The 24,502-nt window shown below is 39.4% G+C and overlaps 1 protein-coding gene across 3 annotated transcripts in view; it reads left to right on the top strand.

Annotated features, from left to right (window-relative positions):
• Window positions 1-24,502, top strand: part of nek10 (NIMA-related kinase 10) — a 64,543-nt gene that overhangs the window by 5,297 nt on the left and 34,744 nt on the right. For 2 of the 3 annotated variants that reach the window (XM_062062673.1, XM_062062674.1), the window contains exons 6-11: window positions 3,896-3,980; window positions 8,909-8,950; window positions 9,027-9,105; window positions 9,185-9,252; window positions 23,204-23,283; window positions 23,358-23,444. In XM_062062673.1, coding sequence (XP_061918657.1) covers window positions 3,896-3,980; window positions 8,909-8,950; window positions 9,027-9,105; window positions 9,185-9,252; window positions 23,204-23,283; window positions 23,358-23,444 — 441 coding nt within the window. Of the gene's footprint in view, window positions 1-1,231; window positions 1,244-3,895; window positions 3,981-8,908; window positions 8,951-9,026; window positions 9,106-9,184; window positions 9,253-23,203; window positions 23,284-23,357; window positions 23,445-24,502 lie in introns of all 3 variants that reach the window. The other variant, XM_062062672.1, reaches the window with a different exon arrangement.

The following is a 24,502-nucleotide window of genomic DNA, read 5'->3' as shown; positions in this document are numbered from 1 at the left end:
CTTTCTGTTATTAATATTCTGGTTCCTACATTGTATATCAATATATATCAATACAGTCAGCAAGGGATACAGTCCATAAGCACACATGATTGTGCGTGCTGCTGGTTCACTAATAGTACTAACCTTTAACAGTTAATTTTACTCATTTTCATTCATTACTAGTTTCTATGTAACTGTTTTTATATTGTTTTACTTTATTTTTTATTCAAGAAAATGTTTTTAATTTATTTACCTTATTTTTTTAAAAAGGACCTTATCTTCACCATACCTGGTTGTCCAAATTAGGCATAATAATGTGTTAATTCCACAACTGTATATGTCGGTATCGGTTGATATCGGTATCAGTAATTAAAGAGTTGGACAATATCGTAATATCGGATATTGGCAAAAAGCCATTATCGGACATCCCTAGTTGCTAACTTGCTACCTTTTATTTGACACAGCACTAGTATGCCTAATCAATGGTCACTAAACTCGGAAAAAAAAGGGAGGCATTTCCACGTTCACGCCAGGTTGCGTGAACGTGGAACGGAACCCGTTGTTAAATGCGGAATATCATAGAAATTGATATAAATGTGAGTGAAATGTTGTCTTTATGTGGAGAAGGAGCACTTGTTTGGGAAAAGATCGTCTCGGGTACCGCTCATTCATCTCCGAACCCCGTCCTTAATTAAATAATGTCAAGATGGCCACTTGAGACAGCGACTAAACTATAAAGCTAAAGCTGACGAGAACTCAACTAACCACGTTAAACCCAGATTCCGAACTAACAAAGGTCTTAACTCATTCTCTTTCTATGCCACATCAATGTGGAATGCGCTCCTAACAGGTATAAAAGAAAGGGCATCTCTATCCTACTTCAAAACCGCAATAAAAGTTCACCTCCAGGCAGCTACAACCCTAAACTAACACCCTCCCCGGATTGCTAATAATCAAATGTAAACAAACAAATGCAGATACTTTTTCTTATGCCTTCCTACTCCTTTTCGAACATGTTGAAAAGAGAAACTGGAAATTGTGATGTATCATGTTGTATGCTTGCATGTTCGAAATAAACTCAAACTCAACTCAACTCAACTTCTGATCTCTCTCTCTCTCTCTCTCTCTCTCTCTCTCTCTCTCTCTCTCTCTCTCTCTCTCTCTCTCTCTCTCTCTCTCTCTCTCTCTCTCTCTCTCTCTTTCTATGTCCACTACTTGCTGTCCATATCCTACCCCCCCCTCCACACCCCAGATTGGAAATAATGTAAATAGTTCAATGTGATTATCTTGTGTGATGACTGTATTATGATGATAGTATATATCTGATAGTATATATCTGTATCATGAATCAATTTAAGTGGACCCCGACTTAAACAAGTTGAAAAACTTATTCGGGTGTTACCACTTAGTGGTCAATTGTACGGAATATGTACTTCACTGTGCAACCTACTAATAAAAGTCTCAATCAATCAATCAAAAACGATCCATACACCCACAACACATCTCATCTGCTTGTGTTGTTGTGAACGACATCATGGATGTATCATCAATGTACAAACAGGACAGCAGTCGCAACTTGAGAGGCTCTTTTTTTTTTAACAGCCTCAAGTCGTCTATTTACTCTGTAACTCAGAATAGCATCACACTTTACCCCTTCACAATAACAGCGCTGTGCACAACATCTGGTCTGGCTGCGCTAACAAAATAAAGGATTCAAAAAAGTACATAACACAAACATAATGTACCGAATGATACGTTCACAAAAAATATTATGCTTTGTTCAAAATTGTCCAAAGATGTATTGCACCAATACATGTTGGGATTTTTGCTTTTTATAAAATTGTATTTTATATCATAATACTCATATGTATTTTATTATTATTTTTATCATATTTATTTGATATTATATTATTGCAGCTGGGATAGGCTCCAGCATCCCTGCGACCCCGAGAGGGACAAGCGGTAGAAAATGGATGGATATATTAACACAAAAAGCACACACTCTTTGGTGGTAAATAAGTGTGAGAGGTAAAGGCAAAGCAACCCCTGAATTTTATTGTTTAATTATATTGCTATTGTGATTGTCATTTATTGTTGTTACTATTATTATTTTACTTGTTGTTGTTTATATGTTACTAATTTATATCCATTTGTTCTTTTAAATGATATTCAAGGTTGAGTTTTGATGCTACAACAAATACTCATATTATTAAATAATAGTTATTTATCGTAATTTCAATATCATTCAAAAATAATCCTGGTAATTTTTTTTTTGCCATAATTGTTCAGCCCTACCCTGGGCACATCGTAGAAACAAAAAACAAAGCAAAAATACATCCTGTAATAAGAACATTTTGATACCAATACCTAACAATAACAAAGCTTTGTCTTTGAATTAAATGGCTTTCCGTCATCATATGCAGGCAAACATAAAACAAAAATAATCCGCCCTGATGCACAATTTGCTGAATTGTCTTGAAGTAAAAGCCAGGATGACTTTAAATGTCTTTAATTTGAATGAAAATAAGACTGAAGCAACAACGTGGGCCCTCGAGCACAGGATTTTAGCCTATGTTGTGTGTTTTTTTACTAATTTTTACTTATTTTATTCTTAGGTCAGCCTATACCCAATATAAAGTTAGCTTGGTTTAAACCAGGGGTCGGCAGCCCAAAATGTTGAAAGAGCCATATTGGACCAAATAAAAAAAATAAAAATCTGTCTGGAGCCGCAAAAAATTAAAAGCCTTATATAAGTGTTATAATGAAGGCAACACATGATGTAAATGTCTATATTAGCTATATAAGCGTACTATCAAAATGACTTTAAAAGTCTTATATAAGTGTTATAATGAAGGCAACACATAATGTAAGTGTCTATATTATCTATATTCACCTACTATCAAAGGCTGACGCAAATCTTCGTTGACAGAAATTTTTATTCTACACATTTTTGCAACATTGGAAACCATTAGTAAAATGGAGGCTTCTCACAGGGTGAGATAACTTCTAGAAAGGACTGGCCAAAGGTATAGATGTGTGTGTCCAAGTTTAAGGAAATGGCAGGCTGTCTTCTTTTAATGGATTTATTACAATCTTTGCAAGCTGGGTAACATTTGCTGTGGTCTGGAACAACATGGCACACAAACAACTATCAGGAATGCAGCCAATATTACATACAGATAATGTGTCATGAGACATGCAAATATAAATTAAATACACGGAGGACATAAGTAAATGAAAATAAATGAGCTCAAATATACCTACAAACGAGGCATTATAATTCAATATGTACGTACAGCTAGCCTAAATAGCATGTTAGCATCGATTAGCTTGCAGTCATGGATTGACCAAATATGCCGGATAAGCACTCCAGCAAATCAATAAAATCAACAAAGCTCACCTTTGTGCATTCACGCACAGTATAAAACATTTGGTGGACAAAATGAGACAAAGAAGGAGTGGCATAAAACACGTCTTTTTGTGGCAGCGTCGGAGAAAGTTGTACATGTACACAAACTACGATGAGTTCAAGGATCGCTGAAGTTAGTAGGACAAAACGGTGCTTGCCAAATACTCTCATCAGTGAAGCATGTGTAACATTAACAATGGGATTTCTAACAACTAGGAAGGTTTGTGTCATGTTGTTCTCCTACAGAAAATATATTACAACAAAAATTGTAGTTTTTTCTTCATCTTTTTCTATTTTCCCACATCTCTGAAAGAGGTCCAGGGAGCCACTAGGGCGGCGCTAAAGAGTTGCTGACCCCCGGTTTAAACATATATGATACATTTAAAAAATATCAAAGTGGCCCCTACATTCTTTTTTGTGGAACAAGTTTGGACACCCCTGTCTTAAAGTGTCTGTGTTCATGTTTGTGTTTATGTTGCTCTCTTGAGTTACTCACAATCTCTGCAGTGACTGGATCGATGTGGCGCCGCCCGAGTCGGTCCTGAGAGTTCTGCTTTGCCTGCGACTGCTGATCAGAGACCCTCAGCATCAGGTGCCCCTTGATAGTCGGACACAGACACACGTTCCTGACACGCAGATCACACACTGAGCATAGGGCCTGGGGATGGGAATTGATCAGATTTTTACGGTTCCGATTCTACTTTCGATTCTGCTTAACCATTCAGTTATTTAACAGTTCTCTTATTGATTCTTATTTGGAAAAAAAGTGGATTGCATCAATTTAGTTTAGTCTGATGTCACTAAACTTCGCGCAATGACGTCATCCCCGCCCGGAAGAAGGGAACCGTTTGAAAATTTGGCCAGCGATCCAGAGGAACTGATACTCTGGGAACCGGTTCTTGTTCAGAACCAGTTTTTGATTCCCATCCCAAATAGGGCCCTTTGAGTTTGTGTATAGAAGCAAAAAGAAAATATCAATATGACATTTTTCTGCAAACATATTCCTAACCCTTTCCTGCTCTGTCACTGACAAAATTGTACAGTGGAACTTTGATTTAGAAACTTAATTTGTTCTGGAACAGGGTTACTAAATCGAAAAGTTCTTCTAGTGAAGCAAATTTCTCCATAAGAATCAATGTAAATATGAATTATGGGTTCCAGCCTTGACAAAAGTCCATATTTTAGTGAAGGTTTGCACACACTAAACACAATATACATGTTAACCCACTACTGTATATCAAACAAACATAATAACAAGCTGAACTGAGCCTGGACTCTTTTAAAATAGGCCTGAGAACTTACATGGTTGCTCCATATCAATATGATTTTTTAACCTTTTCTTTTTGTTTTTAGTGAGTATGTTTGGTCTCCTCTACCCTGTTTTTTACTTTGTAGCACTCTGAGATCCAGTTTGATTAAAAGTGCATTAGAAATTAAATTTATCATCATTATTATTACAAGTGTCCTTTGTATGCGCTGCTTACACAGAAGTCCCTCTGATGCCCTCACAAATGATCAGAAGTCACAAAAATCCTTAAAGGCCTACTGAAACCCACTACTACCGACCACACAGTCTGATAGTTTATATATCAATGATGAAATCTTAACATTGCAACACATGCCAATATGGCCGGGTTAACTTATAAAGTGCAATTTTAAATTTCCCGCGAAACTTCCGGTTGAAATCGTCTATGTATGATGACGTTTGCGCGTGACGTCAATGGTTGAAACGGAAGTATTGGGACACATTGTATCTCAATACAAACAGCTCTGTTTTCATCGCAAAATTCCACAGTATTCTGGACATCTGTGTTGGTGAATCTTTTGCAATTTGTTTAATGAACAATGGAGACTGCAAAGAAAAAAGCTGTAGGTGGGATCGGTGTATTAGCGGCTGGCTGCAGCAACACAACCAGGAGGACTTTGAGGATAGCAGACGCGCTATCCGACGCTAGCCACCGACCGCATCGATGATCGGGTGAAGTCCTTCGTCGCGCCGTCGATCGCTGGAACGCAGGTGAGCACGGGTGTTGATGAGCAGATGAGGGCTGGCGTAGGTGGAGAGATAATGTTTTTATCATAGCTCTGACGAGGTCCCGTAGCTAAGTTAGCTTCAATGGCGTCGTTAGCAACAGCATTGCTAGGCTTCGACAGGGCGGCACAGCATTAACCGTGTAGTTACAGGTCCAGTGTTTGGTTCAGTGTCTCCTGATAGTAGTATTGTTGATCTGATGTCTATCCTTCCAGTCAGGGGCTTATTTCTTTTGTTTCTATCTGCATTTAAGCACGATGGTATCACGTTAGCTCCGTAGCTAAAGTGCTTCACCGATGTATTGTCGTGGAGATAAAAGTCACTGTGAATGTCCATTTCGCGTTCTCGACTCTCATTTTCAAGAGGATATAGTATCCGATGTGGTTTAAAATACCTATCCGTGATCCACAATAGAAAAAGGAGAGAGTGTGGAATCCAATGAGCCCTTGCACCTAAGTTACGGTCAGAGCGAAAAAAGATACGTCCTGCACTGCACTCTAGTCCTTCACTCTCACGTTCCTCATCCACAAATCTTTCATCCTGGCTCAAATTAATGGGGTAATCGTCGCTTTTTCGGTCCAAATCGCTCTCGCTGCTGGTGTAAACAATGGGGAAATGTGAGGAGCCTTTCAACCTGCAACGTCACGCTACTTCCGGTACAGGCAAGGCTTTTTTTTTATCAGCGACCAAAAGTTGCGAACTTTATCGTCGATGTTCTCTACTAAATCCTTTCAGCAAAAATATGGCAATATCGCGAAATGATCAAGTATGACACATAGAATGGCTCTGCTATGCCCGTTTAAATAAAACAATTTCATTTCAGTAGGCCTTTAACTTTAACAACCATATTTTTGTAATGAGGGCGGTCTCCAAATTAAATTCTGCCTCGGGCCCCGATTTACCCAGAGGCGGGGCCCTGGCTGGACACAATAATGTTACCTAGGGCTGTGAATCTTTCGGCACCAGACAATTCGATTAGATTCTTGGGGGTAACGATTTGATTTAGAATCGATTCTTGAAAAAATCCATACTCTTTATTAACATTGGGTGCCAGTTCTATGATTAACTACATTCCTTCATAAAATAGATAAACTATCTTACTGGAAAGAAAACTGGTTTTGTTTAATAAAAATTCTACCCAAACATTTAATAAAGTCAAATTGTTATGTACGCGAGGGGTGGAAGGAGACGACACCACGAAGAAGCTCAGGTTACCGGGTTTATTGTAACCTTTGATGAGTGTGTGGGAGGTGTATGCTACTCTGTTTGTTGCGGGACTATGTGTGATTTTAACCATGTGAATAATACCAGACGATGTTGTAGGTGCGTGATGGATGAATCCTTCGTCAGTCCAGAGGGGCTAGGCAAAGAGGGTATCCGTGGGCAGGCGAGCGGACTGGGGCTGGAGAGAAGCAACGAGGTCCGTGTCCAAGCAAGTGTCGAAGGTCGGGGAAAACAGTCCAAAGTCCGGAGGGAGGTCGAGATACACAACTCGAGCACACGGAACAGGGAGGTTACTGTGGGAAGCACAAAGGACATGAGACGCGGGGAAAAACAAGGAGGACAGGAAGAGCAATTACACGAGGGAAGCCAGAGACGGAATGCTTACTGCAAAGAGTTAACGGCGTTCCGGCGTAGGCTCCAAGGGTCTAAAGCAGACCTGGGCATTGTACGGCCCGCGGGCCGCATCCGGCCCTTTGCGCATCCCTGTCCGGCCCGCGTGAGGCCAATCATAAATTACAAAATAAATTTCAAAAAGTATCTATGTCGAGTGTGCAATACAACGGTGCTGCTTTTGTTTTGAAAAGCGTTATTTGTATTACTTCCGTGTGGACGTATGCGCGTGTGCGATTGTGAGTGAATTGAACGGCGCAATTACAAATTACAAAATAAAGTTGAAAAAACATCTATGTCGTGCGCGCAATACAACTGTGCTGCTTTTATTTTGAAATGTGTTATTTATGCCGTATGTCCGGGGGGAACCTGTGAGTGAAGGTGCATAGAGACAAGTGATGAGACGCTAAAAAAAGAAAAGTTGATGAGGAATGGCGTGTTTCCAACAAGACATGGACTGCCAAGTATTTCTTTACATAAATTAATGGTAAAGCCGTGTGCTTAATGTGTGGTACACAGGTTGCTGTGTTTAAATATCATTTTAATCGCCACTACACGAAGAAACACGAGGAAAAATACCGGGATGTGTCTGATTAAGCACGCGCAAGGGAGGCTGATGCGTTGATGGTAAAACTGCAAACCCAACAAGGACTTTGTGCCATATTTCACACCCCCAGAGATGCAGCCGTCAGGACAAGTTTCGTCATTTCTCACAAAAGCGCCAGAAAAAGTAAGGCGTTTTCTGATGGAGAGTTTATTAAGGAGTGCTTATTGGACTTTGTTGCGCTGATAATGCCCGGAGACATGGACTGTTTTTCGCTAACTTTGGATGAGAGCTCTGATGCAGTCAATTAAAGAGACAACCACAGGTAATGACTTGTTCACAGAGGTAAATGCGTGTTGGGACAAGCTGGCAGGTGTGACAATCCAATCCACTTTATTTATATAGCACATTTAAACAACAAAATGTTTCCAAAGTGCTGCACAACTATATTACAAACAATATTCAAATATTATCCTTAGCTCCACCAATGACTGAATAAAAAGAAAAAACAATTACATATAAAACCAATATAAAAAACAATATAGAATAGATATGATTAAAAACTATTTTTAACAACAGATGGTTGTCCAAATCTGATGGGGAAAAATGTTGGATAATGCAGGATAAAGTGACCTTAAAAAGCAATCTGCTTTTGTATAAAGTTAAGTTAGGTTAAATGAAATTATTATTATTATTATTAATTATTATCATCATTATTATTTATCTTATGGTATATCAAAAATAATATTGAGCAAAATTTAATTGAAATATTGTCGTGTGGCCCTCCAGCAGTGCTCGGGTTGCTTATGCGGCCCCCGGTGAAAATTAATTGCCCACCCCTGGTCTAAAGGCTTTTATGCTGCAGTCCTTATTACCTCCAGGTCCGCAGATTGCTGATAATCTGCAGCTTCGTCTTTGCGTGGGTTGTGAAGTGATTGGCGCGTGCGGGGGCGTGTCCTGGCATGCTGCCAACATGAGTGCTGGAGAAACTTGCTGCAGGAGAATTGCGGGTTCGAGGCCCCACCGTGACATAAATACAAATAAAGCAACAAGAAAAGTATCCAACACTTCTCTTTTCTAAAGTAAATCTGTACAGCAGATATGATCATATAGGATGTGTCTGAGTGGCTGGACAGGACCGATTTAAAAAAAAAAGTAAACATTTCAATTATATATTTTTTAATCGATTAAGAATCGTTACAAATCAGAAGCGCGATTCATTTGAAATTCGATTTTTTTTTTGACACCCGTAATGTTACCCGACACTCCACTATCAATAAAATCAAATACAAGAGCCCCATCCAAAACGATTGATAATTTCTTCTTACAGAAAATGCTGCATCATCTTCAAGGCGTCAGTTTGCTTGCCAAGGTAAATACACTTTTACTTTTTAAACTTGCCACTTTTGTAAATCTTCACATGTAATTTCCCCTGCGCTGTGGTTCAGCACATGAGCTGTATGGCTGACATGTACTTAGCGTGTGACGAGCAAGAGCTAGCCGCACAGTCGCTGGTCGCCATGACCTGTGAGTACCACCAAACAGATAAATACACCAGAACAAATACGACCCTTTTTATCATTGCCTTCGCTGATTTGCCCTGCAGACACGTTCCAGAAGCTGTCAGCCGCTGAAGACCAAAGGGTCTGGGTGATCGAGAGCGGCGCTCACACGGTAGGAGGCATGGTGTTCAAACTCTCTTTGATGTCGCATCTTAACGGTGTTCGAAAAAGTCTGAAGAAAAGCAGAACAAATGAACTCATTTGACCTTTGAGTAAATGTGACAACAGCCCAACACTTTACGGGCCTTAATTGACTTTTGTAGCATTTAATTAAAATAAAGCTAGTAAAAGGTGGTTAACAATACAGCTCATAGGACTACTCTATTCCGCCCATAAAGCCCTCTGAAAAAACATCTAAAAACCGCGAACAGTACTTTTATTTTCATCTTATGATCTTATTATTAACCAAGTATTAGCAATATTGTTATAATAAACGCTAACGCAGAAAATTATTTCTAGCGGCGCCGTGATCACATAGAGCTACCTTGCTTGTGCCATACTTGCCAACCTTGAGATCTCCGAATTCGGGAGATCGGGGGGTCGGAGTGGGCGGGGCCGGGGGCGGGGTTAAGGGGGAGGAGTATATTTATAGCTAGAATTCACTGAAATTCAAGTATTTCTTATATATATATATATATATATATATATATATATATATATATATATATATATATATATATATATATATATATATATATATATATATATATCATACTTGCCAACCTTGAGACCTCCGATACCGGGAGGTGGGGGGTCGGGGGCGTGGTCGGGGGTGGGGATGGGGGCGTGTTTGGGGGCGTGGTTAAGAGGGGAATATATTTAAGCTAGAATTCACTGAAAGTCAAGTATTTCATACATATGTATATATATATATATATATATATATATACAAATATATATGTCTTAATTAGATTATCCAAAAAATAGTGCTCGATACCGTGGTAGAGCGTAATATGTATGTGTAGGGAAAAAATCACAAGACTATTTCATCTCTACAGGCCTGTTTCATGAGGGGTTTTCCTCAATCCTCAGGAGATTTTAATGGAAGCATTCACATACCATGGTTTATATAGGGCACAGAGCGGGTGGGTACAGGCAGGCGTGGGGGCGTGGTGATTGACTCATGTGTTACCTAGGAGGTGTTTCCTTCTGTGACGGCATGCTGATACAATTTCGCTGCGCTTGTTGAGGGATGACAAGTTTGGGCGGTATATGATAAACAGTTTCTCTTTTAAGCATAGGTTGCATCTTTTGTTACCACTGTTGTAAGGTGTGCTGGATGCAAGAATTTGCCATGTTATTGAGTATTCAACATTATTGTCTTTGAGATTCCAAATGTGTTTACTGAGTTCTGTAGTGTTCCGGAGTCTTTTGCATCTGAAAGAAGCCTTGTGATTGACACATACGTAGGATTAACTGAGGGAGAATACAAAACCAGATGGAACAATCACAAGGCTTCTTTCAGATGCAAAAGACTCCGGAACACTACAGAACTCAGTAAACACATTTGGAATCTCAAAGACAATAATGTTGAATACTCTATAACATGGCAAATTCTTGCATCCAGCACACCTTACAACAGTGGTAACAAAAGATGCAACCTATGCTTAAAAGAGAAACTGTTTATCATATACCGCCCAGACTTGTCATCCCTCAACAAGCGCAGCGAAATTGTATCAGCATGCCGTCACAGAAGGAAACACCTCCTAGGTAACACATGAGTCAATCACCACGCCCCCACGCCTGCCTGTACCCACCCGCTCTGTGCCCTATATAAACCATGGTATGTGAATGCTTCCATTAAAATCTCCTGAGGATTGAGGAAAACCCCTCATGAAACAGGCCTGTAGAGATGAAATAGTCTTGTGATTTTTTCCCCACACATACATATATACAAATATATATATATATATATATATATATATATATATATATATATATATATATATATATATATATGAAAGTCAAGTATTTCATACATATGTATATATATATATATACAAATATATATATATATATATATATATATATATATATATATATATATATATATATATATATATATATATATATATATATATATATATATATATATACACATGTATGAAATACTTGACTTTCAGTGAATTCTAGCTATATATATATATATATATATATATATATATATATATATATATATATATATATATATATATATATATATATATAGCAACTTTTGCTCGCTGATAAAAAAAAAGCCTTGCCTGTACCGGAAGTAGCGTGACGTCACAGGAGCTAGTATTCCTCACAATTCCCCATTGTTTACAATGGAGCGAGAGAGATTCGGACCGAGAAAGTGATGATTACACCCCATTAATTTGAGCGAGGATGAAAGATTCGTAGATGAGGAACGTTACAGTGAAGGACTTGAGAGACAGTGATGGACGTATCTTTTTTCGCTCTGACCGTAACTTAGGTACAAGCTGGCTCATTGGATTCCACACTCTCCTTTTTTTATTGTGGATCACGGATTTGTATTTTAAACCACCTCGGATACTATATCCTCTTGAAAATGAGAGTCGAGAACGCGAAATGGACATTCAGTGCCTTTTATCTCCACGACAATACATCGGCGAAATGCTTTAGCTACGAGCTAATGTGATAGCATCGTGCTTTAACTGCATATAGAAACAAAAAAATAAACCCCTGACTGGAAGGATAGATAGAAAATCAACAATACTATTAAACCGTGGACATGTAAATACACGGTTAATGCTTTCCAGCTTTGCGAAGATTAACAATGCTGTGCTAACGACGCCATTGAAGCTAACTTAGCAACTTAGCAACGGGACCTCACAGAGCTATGCTAAAAACATTAGCTCTCCACCTACGCCAGCCAGCCCTCATCTACTCATCAACACCCGTGCTCACCTGCGTTCCAGCGATCGGCAGAAGGACGAAGGACTTCACCCGATGCGTTTGGCGGCCCGGAGACGTAGGAAGTCAAGGTGAGGTCGGCGGCTAGCGCGGCTAGCGCTCCAACAAAGTCCTCCTGGTTGTGTTGCTGTAGTCCGCTGCTAATACACCGATCCCACCTACAACTGTCTTCTTTGCAGCCTTCATTGTTCATTAAACAAATTGCAAAAGATGTCCACAATACTGTGGAATTATGAAATGAAAACAGAGCTTTTTGTATAGGATTCTAAGGGTACCATAACTTCCGTTACTCTGACTTCGTCACGCGCATACGTCATCATACCGCGACGTTTCAGCCGGATATTTCCCGGGAAGTTTTAAATGTCACTTTATAAGTTAACCCGGCCGTATTGGCATGTGTTGCAATGTTAAGATTTCATCATTGATATATAAACTATCAGACTGCGTGGTCGGTAGTAGTGGGTTTCAGTAGGCCTTTAAGCTTCGCCAAGCTGGAAAGCATTAACCGTGTAGTTACATGTCCATGGTTTAATAGTATTGTTGATTTTCTGTCTATCCTTCCAGTCAGGGGTTTAATTCTTTTGTTTCTATCTGCATTTAAGCATGATGCTATCACGTTAGCTCCGTAGCTAAAGTGCTTCACCGATGTATTGTCGTGGAGATAAAAGTCACTGTGAATGTCCATTTCGCGTTTTCGACTCTCATTTTCAAGAGGATATAGTATCCGAGGTGGTTTAAAATACAAATCCGTGATCCACAATAGAAAAAGGAGAGAGTGTAGAATCCAATGAGCCAGCTTGTACCTAAGTTACGGTCAGAGCGAAAAAAGATGCGTCCTGCACTGCACGCTAGTCCTTCACTCTCACGTCCTCATCCATGAATCTTTCATCCTGGCTCAAATTAATGGGGTAATCGTCGCTTTCTCGGTCCGAATCGCTCTCGCTGCATTGTAAACAATGGGGAAATGTGAGGAGCCTTTCAACTTGTGACGTCACGCTACTTCCGGTACAGGCAAGGCTTTTTTTTATCAGCGACCAAAAGTTGCGAACTTTATCGTCATTGTTCTCTACTAAATCCTCTCAGCAAAAATATGGCAATATCGCGAAATGATCAAGTATGACACATAGAATGGATCTGCTATCCCCGTTTAAATAAAATAAAATTCATTTCAGTAGGCCTTTAAATCATGTTCCTACCTTCAAGTCCTGTCAGGAATAGTTCGTTTGCTTCCTGGGAGAACAATCCTTGCAGTAAGTTGCGAAAACCCCCACGTTATGATATTAGCTGAGTTTTGCTAATGTTTATTTACGGGTTGGAATGCATTAAAAAAAGAAAAACGTGTTCTTGTCTTAGATAAGGATTGCGAATCATAGGCAATTAAAAAAAAAAAAAGCACAGTTCCACTTTGACATCTTTGCAAGGGTGCTTGAGGACCCATAGGAGTTTCCCCAACCGGACTTAGGAAAAAGCATTTGACCTTATGTCTTTTTTCGGTAATACAGGATTTGTTATACTTTACCATGTGCCATGTGGTCCTTGTACCACTGGAGCAGGAGCTTGGTTTGCATTGTCAGCAGTACGTAGCGCCTGTTCACGGTCAACATTGGCCTCACCTTACCCGTTCCGTTCATTATTTTTATGGACTGAATTTCTATGCGCATGTAGCCGAGGCATTGAAAGTGACACAATTAGGGCTTCTTAGCTGCTATTTGCAGACAATGTGGTCTTGATCAGCAGGACCACGAGAGTAATGGTCTCTTCAAGCTGTGACAGTATAATGCAGTCGCTGTACCAGACCGTCGTGGCAAAGGAAAATCTGAGCCAGAAGATTTACTGGTCCATCCACGTTCTCACCCTCATCTACAGTAAAAATGACTAATGATCTATTGCTAACGATGGATTCTGATGCGTCATCTATGTTGCTGCTTCTTGATCTTAGCGCCGCTTTCGATACCGTCGATCATAATATTTTATTAGAGCGTATCAAAACACGTATTGGTATGTCAGACTTAGCCTTGTCTTGGTTTAACTCTTATCTTACTGACAGGATGCAGTGCGTCTCCCATAACAATGTGACCTCGGACTATGTCAAGGTAACGTGCGGAGTTCCCCAGGGTTCGGTTCTTGGCCCTGCACTCTTTAGTATTTACATGCTGCCGCTGGGTGACATCATACGCAAGTACGGTGTTAGCTTTCACTGTTATGCTGATGACACTCAACTCTACATGCCCCTAAAGCTGACCAACACGCCGGACTGTAGTCAGCTGGAGGCGTGTCTTAATGAAATTAAACAATGGATGTCCGCTAACTTTTTGCAACTCAACGCTAAGAAAACGGAAATGCTGATTATCGGTCCTGCTAGACACCAGCATCTATTTAATAATACCACCTTAACATTTGACAACCAAACAATTAAACAAGGAGACTCGGTAAAGAATCTGGGTATTATCTTCGACCCAACTCTCTCGTTTGAGTCACACATTAAGAGTGTTACTAAAACGGCCTTCTTTCATCTCCGTAATATCGCTAAAATTCGTTCCATCTTGTCCACTAGCGACGCTGAGATCATTATTCATGCGTTCGTTACGTCTCGTCTCGATTACTGTAACGTATTATTTTCGGGCCTCCCTATGTCTAGCATTAAAAGATTACAGTTGGTACAAAATGCGGCTGCAAGGCTTTTGACAAAAACAAGAAAGTTTGATCATATTACGCCTATACTGGCTCACCTGCACTGGCTTCCTGTGCACTTAAGATGCGACTTTAAGGTTTTACTACTTACATATAAAATACTACACGGTTTAGCTCCAGCCTATCTCGCCGATTGTATTGTACCATATGTCCCGGCAAGAAATCTGCGTTCAAAGAACTCCGGCTTATTAGTGATTCCCAGAGCCCAAAAAAAGTCTGCGGGCTATAGAGCGTTTTCTATTCGGGCTCCAGTACTCTGGAATGCCCTCCCGGTAACAGTTAGAGATGCTACCTCAGTAGAAGCATTTAAGTCCCATCTTAAAACTCATTTGTATAATCTAGCCTTTAAATAGACCCCCCCTTTTTAGACCAGTTGATCTGCCGTTTCTTTTCTTCTCTCCTCTTCTCCCCTGTCCCTTGCGAGGGGGAGTTGCATAGGTCCGGTGGCCATGGATGAAGTGCTTTCTGTCCAGAGCCGGGACCCCGGGTGGACCACTAGCCTGTGCATCGGTTGGGGACATCTCTGCGCTGCTGACCCGTCTCCGCCCGGGATGGTTTCCTGTTGGCCCCGCTGTGGACTGGACTCTCGCTGATGTGTTGGATCCACTGTGGACTGGACTTTCACAATGTTATGTCAGACCCACTCGACATCCGTTGCTTTCGGTCTCCCCTAGAGGGGGGGGTTACCCACATATGCGGTCCTCTCCAAGGTTTCTCATAGTCATTCACCGACGTCCCACTGGGGTGAGTTTTTCCTTGCCCGTATGTGGGCTCTGTACCGAGGATGTCGTTGTGGCTTGTACAGCCCTTTGAGACACTTGTGATTTAGGGCTATATAAATAAACATTGATTGATTGATTGATCTACAGTATGCTCACAAGTTTTGCTTAGTGACTGAATAAGGAAGATGGCGAATAGAAGCGGTCATGGCTCCTGCGCAGGGTGACTGCATTCACCCAAATACCCCTTTTCCACTGCAGTGAACCTTGGTGCTGGAGTAGATTAAGTTTGGAATTTACGTTGAACCGGTGTTGGTCGGTAAGTAGTTGCACTACTTTCATTTTCCATTGCCCTCCCGTGTCGTGTCATTACGTCACAGATCAATAAATAATAGGAAAGTCGACATATTCTTTAACAACAATGACGGACACCAACATGCGGAAGTTGTTGCTGCTGGTTGTGCACAATGTTCCCTCTCAGAGAAAGGTCGGTAATCCAAAATGTTGCAAGAGCCATATTGGACCAAAAATTAAAAAAAACGAATCTGTTTGGAGCCGCAAAAAATAAAACGCCTTTTATAAGTCTTATAATGAAGGCAACACATGTAAGTGTCTATAGTAGCCTACTATCAAAATCACTATGTGTCGCAGGCTGATGCAAATCTTTGTTGACACACTGCAAAAAGTCAGTGTTCAAAAACAATAAAAAAAATAATAAAAAAATTAGGGGTACTTTATTTGAACTAAGCAAAATTATCTGCCAATAGAGCAAGAAAATTTGGCTTGTCAAGACTTTCCAAAATAAATAAAATTAGCTAACCTCAATGAACCCAAAAATACCTTAAAATAAGTATATTCTCACTAATAACAAGTGCACTTTTCTTGATAGAAAAAACAAATATGAGACCTTTTTGCTCAATATGTTGAAAAATATTCTTAAATTAAGTAAATGCTGGTGCCATTATCTTGACATAATGATACGCACTCTGCATTACATTTCTTTAAACCAAAAAACTTATACTAAAAACTAATTTATTGTTCTTAATGGAAAGACAACAAGGCAACCGCTTGTTACTCTCGGGGTCTCCTAGCCGCTCAGGCAAATCATATTGTCTAAAAATGCATTTTTCCATCGATAACATGACATCATGGCACCAAGTGCGTGTTCTTTCAGTCAATTAGTGCGCATATATACAGCCCGGCCCCTGGCCAAAACATTTTTAATTGTAATTTTGAAGAATTCATCTGAATGTGCATGAACTATTTCTGTTCAAATTGTTAGAAATGTCACATCTTAAATGTTTAAATATTAACTGTCAGTTTACTGTACTGTGCCAACTGTACTACTTTATGAGAACCTATTTTCTATTGTTTCATTGAAAATAAAACAGCAAAGTCAATTTGGCTGTCATCTGTTTTAATTATGAGACACAATTGTGTCAAAGTCATGATTTTTCTTTTCATGCTTGAATTAAGAAATTATTACTTTAAAAAAGTAGTTTTATACTTGTGAGTGTTGATGACACAGCTTTGCAACAGTTGATATTCTAGTTTCAAGCATGTTTTACTCAATATAGGTCATAAAATCTCAGCAACAAGCTGTAATATCTTACTGAGATCATTTAGGACCAAAACCCTTAAAACAAGTAAAACACTAACATAAAATCTGCTTAGTGAGAAGAATTATCTTATCAGACAGAAAATAAGCAAATATCACCCTTATTTGAGATATTTAATCTTATTTAGATTTCAGTTTTTGCAGTGCAGAGATGTTTAAATTTTATATTTATTTTACACATTTTTACAACATTGGAAAACATTAGTAAAACGGAGGCTTCTCAGAGGGTGAGATAACTCCTGGAAATTACTGGCTTAGAATGGCCAAAAGTGTAGTAGGTGTGTGTGTCCAAGTTAAAGGAAACGGTAGGCTGTCTTTTTCCTCTAATGGATTTATTACAATCTTTGCAAGCTGGGTAACGTTTGCTGTGGTCTGGAACAACATGGCACGTAAACAACTATCAGAAATGCAGCCAATATTACATACAGATAATGTGTCATGAGACATGCAAATATAAATTATATACAGAGGTCCTAAGTAAAGGGAATTTAATGAGCTCAAATATACCTACAAATAAGGCATAATGATGCAATATGTACATACAGCTAGTCTAAATAGCATGTTAGCATCGATTAGCTTGGCATAAAACACGTCTTTTTGTGGCAGCATCGGAGAAAGTTATACATGTAAACAAACCGCTGCGTCACAGTCCACATACACTACCGTTCAAAAGTTTGGGGTCACATTGAAATGTCCTCATTTTTGAAGGAAAAGCACTGTACTTTTCAATGAAGATAACTTTAAACTAGTCTTAACTTGAAAGAAATACACTCTATACATTGCTAATGTGGTAAATGACTATTCTAGCTGCAAATGTCTGGTTTTTGGTGCAATATCTACATAGGTGTATAGAGGCCCATTTCCAGCAACTATCACTCCAGTGTTCTAATGGTACAATGTGTTTGCTCATTGGCTCAGAAGGCTAATTGATGATTAGAAAACCCTTGTGCAATCATGTTCACACATCTGAAAACAGTTTAGCTCGTTACAGAAGCTACAAAACTGACCTTCCTTTGAGCAGATTGAGTTTCTGGAGCATCACATTTGTGGGGTCAATTAAACGCTCAAAATGGCCAGAAAAAGAGAACTTTCATCTGCAGCTCGACAGTCTATTCTTGTTCTTAGAAATGAAGGCTATTCCACAAAATTGTTTGGGTGACCCCAAACTTTTGAACGGTAGTGTAACTACGGTGAGTTCAAGGAACGTCGAAATTAGTAAGACAAAACGGCGCTCGAAAAATACTCTCGTTAGTGAAGCATAAATAAACATATTAATCTGTGGGCTTTCTAACAATTAGGAAGGTTTGTGTCAAGTTTGCCCTCCTACAGAAACCATACTAAAACAAAAAATGTCTTTTTTTCCCTCCATCTTTTTCCATTTTCACACATTTTTGAGAAAAGCTCTAAGGAGGATAGGAATTCCAACAATCACTTTATTGAGCAAAACTGTTTGCTGGCCGTAACAACACCAAAAACATTAGTAAAAACTTCTATCTAGCAAAACTGGTCATTGCCTGCCGTACAAACCAGGCCAAAACAGACTCTTTGTCATCTGTCATATCAACAGCATCTGCTCGCTCTTTCTCACTTGCGACAACACACACACTCATGGCACTTAGCCACTGATGCGTTTCTGGCCACACAAAAAGACAAACAACTCCAACACCACACATAAAGTGTAAATTCCAAGTCGTTACTGTATGACTCCCCAAATAAATGCGTGCTTATTATACTTGTATTTATTGGGAATGTTAATTTTTAGATAATCATGAAATATTGTTACTAGATTACAGAAATGCTCATAAAAAGGTATGTTTTACAGATAGCAAGTTACAAGAGTGTACACTTTTCCCCATGCTTACTTGCATCTCATTGTGCAACATGTGAATGTTTTAAGTGGAATTAAATGTGATCTCTGAAAGGGGTACAAATTATTTCCAAAGTAAGACCTCAACCCAGACATACAATATTAGTACGTAGATCATGAAAAACAAGATTTTTTTTGGTTATTTTAATTGTAAGTGGGCCAAATCACCTCTAAAAGAAAATAATCTCATGGAAATGACACCATAATTTGTTCTAATGCAGGGGTGTCCAGACTACGGCCCGTAGGCCAAGAGCGGCCCACCGACGTCTTCAATTTTGCCCGCAAAACGTCATAAGTTTAATAGGGAATCTTACCCACAGGAAGATTGCATTTATTTTAATAGTCTGACCATTTTGATGCTGCTATTATGTCACTATATAGTGGACAACGTGGGTAATTCAGGTCAATGACCTTTAATTATGCTTTGAAATGTAAATAGATGTATGCGCAGCATTTACTTGTATGACGCATTGTAAACAACCTTACCTAATCATGGGGAAAAAAAAAAAATCCAACCAACACAAAAGGCCAACAGACATTGTTACACAACACAACCTGCTCACTAAACTTTGTGAACATTATAAAAAACGTCAAACCACCATACAAAGTTCAAAATTAAGATTAAGATTAAAGATTAAAGTACCAATGATTGTCACACACACACTAGATGTGGTGAAATTTGTCCTCTGCATTTGTCCCATCCCCTTGGGGAGCAGTGGGCAGCAGCGGCGCCACGCCCGGGAATCATTTTGGTGATTTAACCCCCAACTCCAACCCTTTGTTGCTGAGTGCCAAGCAGGGAGGTTATGGGTCCCATTTTTATAGTCTTTGGTATGACTCGGCTGGATCACACACATTTGAATCCATTACAAAGCGTGATGGGAAAATGCAAAACACTCCACTCTTACTGATGTTTGGCGCATTTTAGCTGCTTGATAACAAAACTTTAAGGAGGTTATCACAGAAGTAAACAAGGTAGAAGTCGATCTTTCACATATGTATTTATATGTACATATATATATATATATATATATTTATATGTACACATATATATATATATATATATATTTATATGTACACATCTATACATATATATATCTATACATATATATATATATATATATATATATATATATATATATTGCAATATTTCAGTTGATGTGTAATGTATCCAGTATGTATGAAATTTTTGTTTTTTTAATTGCATTACAGAAAATAAAGAACTTTATCACAATATTCAAATTTTCTGAGACAGTCCTGTATATTAGAGATGCGTGGTTTGCGGACACAACCGCGGATAATCCGCGGGTCGGGCGGATGCATGACGAAAAAAATAGATTTTAAATAGATTCGGGCGGGTGGCGGTTGAACCAATTCGGAAATATATATACATAGTTAAATGTTGTTACCCACATACGAAAAACGAGCAGCACTCTTTGAAACAGGCAATTATTCATCAGGCCCTGCTGCAGCTGTCACGCCAAATGTCTCCCCCCCTACAAACCCCCCCCCCCCCCATTTATTTCCGGGGCTGCGTCCAATAAAGTCACAAAGTTGCCGGGGGTCCTTAACCAGCACGCAACTGTCCTATTTCGCGCCTGTACAAAAAAAAACAGTAATCGATTTCTTCAGATTCCAGCAGCTGTCAAAGACGAAGTATCCTTCCAGCGACGGGCAGTCAAAGCCGAAGTGCTATCGATCGCTGTCAATGACGTAAGAGGAAACATGACCACGGAAGTAAATGGGGGAGGGGGGGGGGAGAAATTTGGCGTGACACAGCACACCACAACACAACACAAGTGTGTGTGTGTGTGTGACAATCATTGGTACTTTAATCTTAATCTTAAAAAACAAGAAGAAGAAGAAGAAAATAAAAAGATGGCAACGCCGGCAGCAAACGTGGTACGCGACAAACTAAAAAAGGGAATACTAAAGACCAGGGAAAAAAAAAAATAATAGTCAACACTTTCTTAATGGAAATGACAATAATATTATAATAATGATAAATAATATTATCAAGCATTAATATCTCTTAGCCTCTAATGCGTGGCCAAGAGATATTAATGCCACGCAAGAGATATTAATGCCTTGCATCGTCTATATTAGATATATGACAACGGGTGGGTGGCGGATGGCAAATGGCGGGCGGTTGTGGTTTTGATAAAATGTTAGTTCGGGTGGATGGCGACTTTTGTGATGCGGTTGCGGATGAAATAATTGCCTATCCGCGCATCCCTTCTGTATATACACCGACATCACATGGACGAAGATAAGACCTTCTGGAGGAAAGTTATGTGGTCAGATGAAACAAAAATGTTGCTGTTTGGCCACAATACCCAGCAATATGTTTGGAGGAGAAAAGGTGAGGCCTTTAATCCCAGAAACACCAGGCCTACCGTCAAGCATGGTGGTGATAGTAATATGATCTGGGCCTGTTTTGCTGCCAATGAAACTGGTGCTTTACAGAGAGTAAATGGGACAACGAAAAAGGAAGATTTAGGACAAACTAAAATCATCAGCCCGGAGGTTGGGTCTTGGGCGCAGTTGGGTGTTCCAACAGGACAATGACTCCAAACACACGTCAAAAGTGGTAAAGGAATGGCTAATTCAGGCTAGAATTAAGGTTTTAGAATGGCCTTCCATTCAAGAAACAAGTCCATGTCAGAAAACCAACAAATTTAGCTGAACTGCACCAATTTTGTCAAGAGGAGTGGTCAAAAATTCAACCAAAAGCTTGCCAGAAGCTTATGGATGGCTACCAAAAGCGCCTTATTGCAGTGAAACTTGCCAAGGGACATGTAAGCAAATATTAACATTGCTGTATGTATACTTTTGACCCAGCTGATTTGGTCACATTTTCAGTAGACCCATAATAAATTCATAAAAGAACCAAACTTCATGAATGTTTTTTGTGACAAACAAGTACCGGTATGTGCTCCATTTACTCTATCACAAAAAAATAAGAGCTGTAGAAAGTATTGGAAACTCAAGACAGCCATGACATTATGTCCTTCACAAGTGTATGTAAACTTTTGACCAAAAGTTTGGACACACCTTCTCCTCATTCAATGTGTTTTCTTTATTTTCATGACTACCGTAATTTCCGGACTATAAGCCGCTACTTTTTCCCCTCGTTCTGGTCCCTGCGGCTTATACAAGGGTGCGGCTTATTTACGGCCTGTTCTTCTCCGACACCGACGAAGAGGATTTCGGTGGTTTTAGTACGCAGGAGGAAGACGATGACACAATGATTAAAGACTGACTTTTCATATACCGGTAGGCTGGTTATTTTGATAACGTACAGGTGAGCACTTTGTATTACTTTGCACCGTTGTATTATTTGTACTCTGCACGAATGCTGTTCGCCATGTCAAAGATGTGAAAGTTTGATTGAATGATTGAAAGATTTATTGTTAATAAATGGGACGCTTTGCGTTCCCAAACAGTCATCTCTGTCCCGACAATCCCCTCCGTGGTAGCAGGAACCCCTATATACTACGGTAATTACACATCAAAACCCTGCGGCTTATAGTCGGGTGCGGCTTATATATGGAGCAATCTGTATGTTCCCCTAAATTTAGCTGGTGCGGCTTATAGTCAGGTGCGGCTTATAGTCCGGAAATTACGGTATTTAGATTGTAGATTGTCACTGAAGGCATCACAACTATGACACTGAAGGCATCACAACTATGAATGAACACATGTGGAGTTATGTACTTAACAAAAAAAGGTGAAATAACTGAAAACATGTTTTATATTCTAGCTTCTTCAAAATAGCCACCCTTTGCTCTGATTACTTTTTCGCACACTCTTGGCATTTTCCAGATGGGCTTCAATGGTTTTCACTTCACAGTGTTTGAAGCTCATCGAGAGAATGCCAAGAGTGTGCAAAGCAGTAATCAGAGCAAAGGGTGGCTATTTTGAAGAATCTAGAATATAAAACATGTTTTCAGTTATTTCACCTTTTTTTGTTAAGTACATAGTTGTGATGCCTTCAGTGACAATCTACAATGTAAATAGTCATGAAAATAAAGAAAACGCATTAAAGGAGAAGGTGTGTCCAAACTTTTGGCCTGCACTGTATATGTAGTTATTTTACATGCAATCGGCTTTCGGCCCTCGACCAAAGTTTTTTAGCCCATTGTGGCTCCCAAGTCAAAAATTTTGGACACAGCTGTTTGAATGTAAAATGTGTGCTTTAGCTCAATAAAAGTTCAGAAACACTGTTTTAGTGACTTATCTGCGTGTGTAGACGCTGGTGAAGCTGCTGTCCACAACCGATAGCAGCGTGCTGCTGGGAGCCCTCATCGCACTCACCAGCTTGGCTGAGAGGTACACACCCTAAAAAAATCCCATCCCCGTATAAATTACTGTGCTGTGAAGGTTTGCAGTGTATGTTCCCACAGCGCGCAGTGCAGGGACGAGATCGGGGAGCTGCAGATCGCAGAGAACCTTCTTGTTATCCTGCAGGAATACGACCTGCTGTCCAAGAGGTTAGTTTAATAGCCCAGTGATGCACTGGCCCTGCTTGATAACGTCTTAAAAGGGTCGTATTATGATTTTTTTTCTACATTCAAAGCATTTCCTTGTGGTCTACAAAACATGGTGGTTCTTTGGTCCAAATGTTGCATAGATTGTTTTACAGACCGTCTCTTCAGGATGTAGCGTTTTATAGATAGAATAGAATAGAATAGAAAGTACTTTATTGATCCCTGGGGGAAATTCAGCACCACAGTTCGCTCACAATAGACAGTAATGATAATAAATAATATAATATATTATATATATAATATATAAATAATATAAATATATTCTACATATACTCTACATTTGAGTGCAGTCAAGGAATGGGCAGCCTTATTTACATGCCTCCACTTCGACTGCGTCTTCTCCCCGCTTCTTTGTTTTAGTTTTCAGCGCTTCCATAGCGAGTCTTCTGACAAATATAAGTTTGACCTGCACTCTACTTTGTACTAGAAACGGCAGCAGCAGAGGATGCATGTGCATGTACGAGCCAGTCTGCCCCACAACAAGAGGATAGAGAAAAAGAAGGAACTTAATGACTACAAAGCACTTTGGATACATCTCTACCATATATGGATAATCCGCTGACATCACCAATGGCAAAAACGTCAACAATTGGGAAAATTCCGAACAGATTATTTCCTGAAAGTACAAACCCCGTTTCATATGAGTTGGGAAATTGTGTTAGATGTAAATATAAACGGAATACAATGATTTGCAAATCCTTTTCAACCCATATTCAATTGAATGCACTACAAAGACAAGATATTTGATGTTCAAACTCATAAACCTTTTTTTTTTTTTCAAATAATAATTAACTTAGAATTTCATTGCTGCAACATGTGCCAAAGCAGTTGGGAAAGGGCATGTTCACCACTGTGTTACATGGCCTTTCCTTTTAACAACACTCAGTAAACGTTTGGGAACTGAGGAGACACATTTTTTAAGCTCCTCAGGTGGAATTCTTTCCCATTCTTGCTTGATGTACAGCTTAAGTTGTTCAACAGTCCGGGGGTCTCAGTTGTGG

Source organism: Entelurus aequoreus, linkage group LG11, assembly GCF_033978785.1.
Source record: "Entelurus aequoreus isolate RoL-2023_Sb linkage group LG11, RoL_Eaeq_v1.1, whole genome shotgun sequence".
Taxonomy (NCBI): Eukaryota; Metazoa; Chordata; class Actinopteri; order Syngnathiformes; family Syngnathidae; genus Entelurus; species Entelurus aequoreus.
Note: the sequence above shows the minus strand (reverse complement) of the source record. Positions and strands in the feature narration are given on the sequence as shown.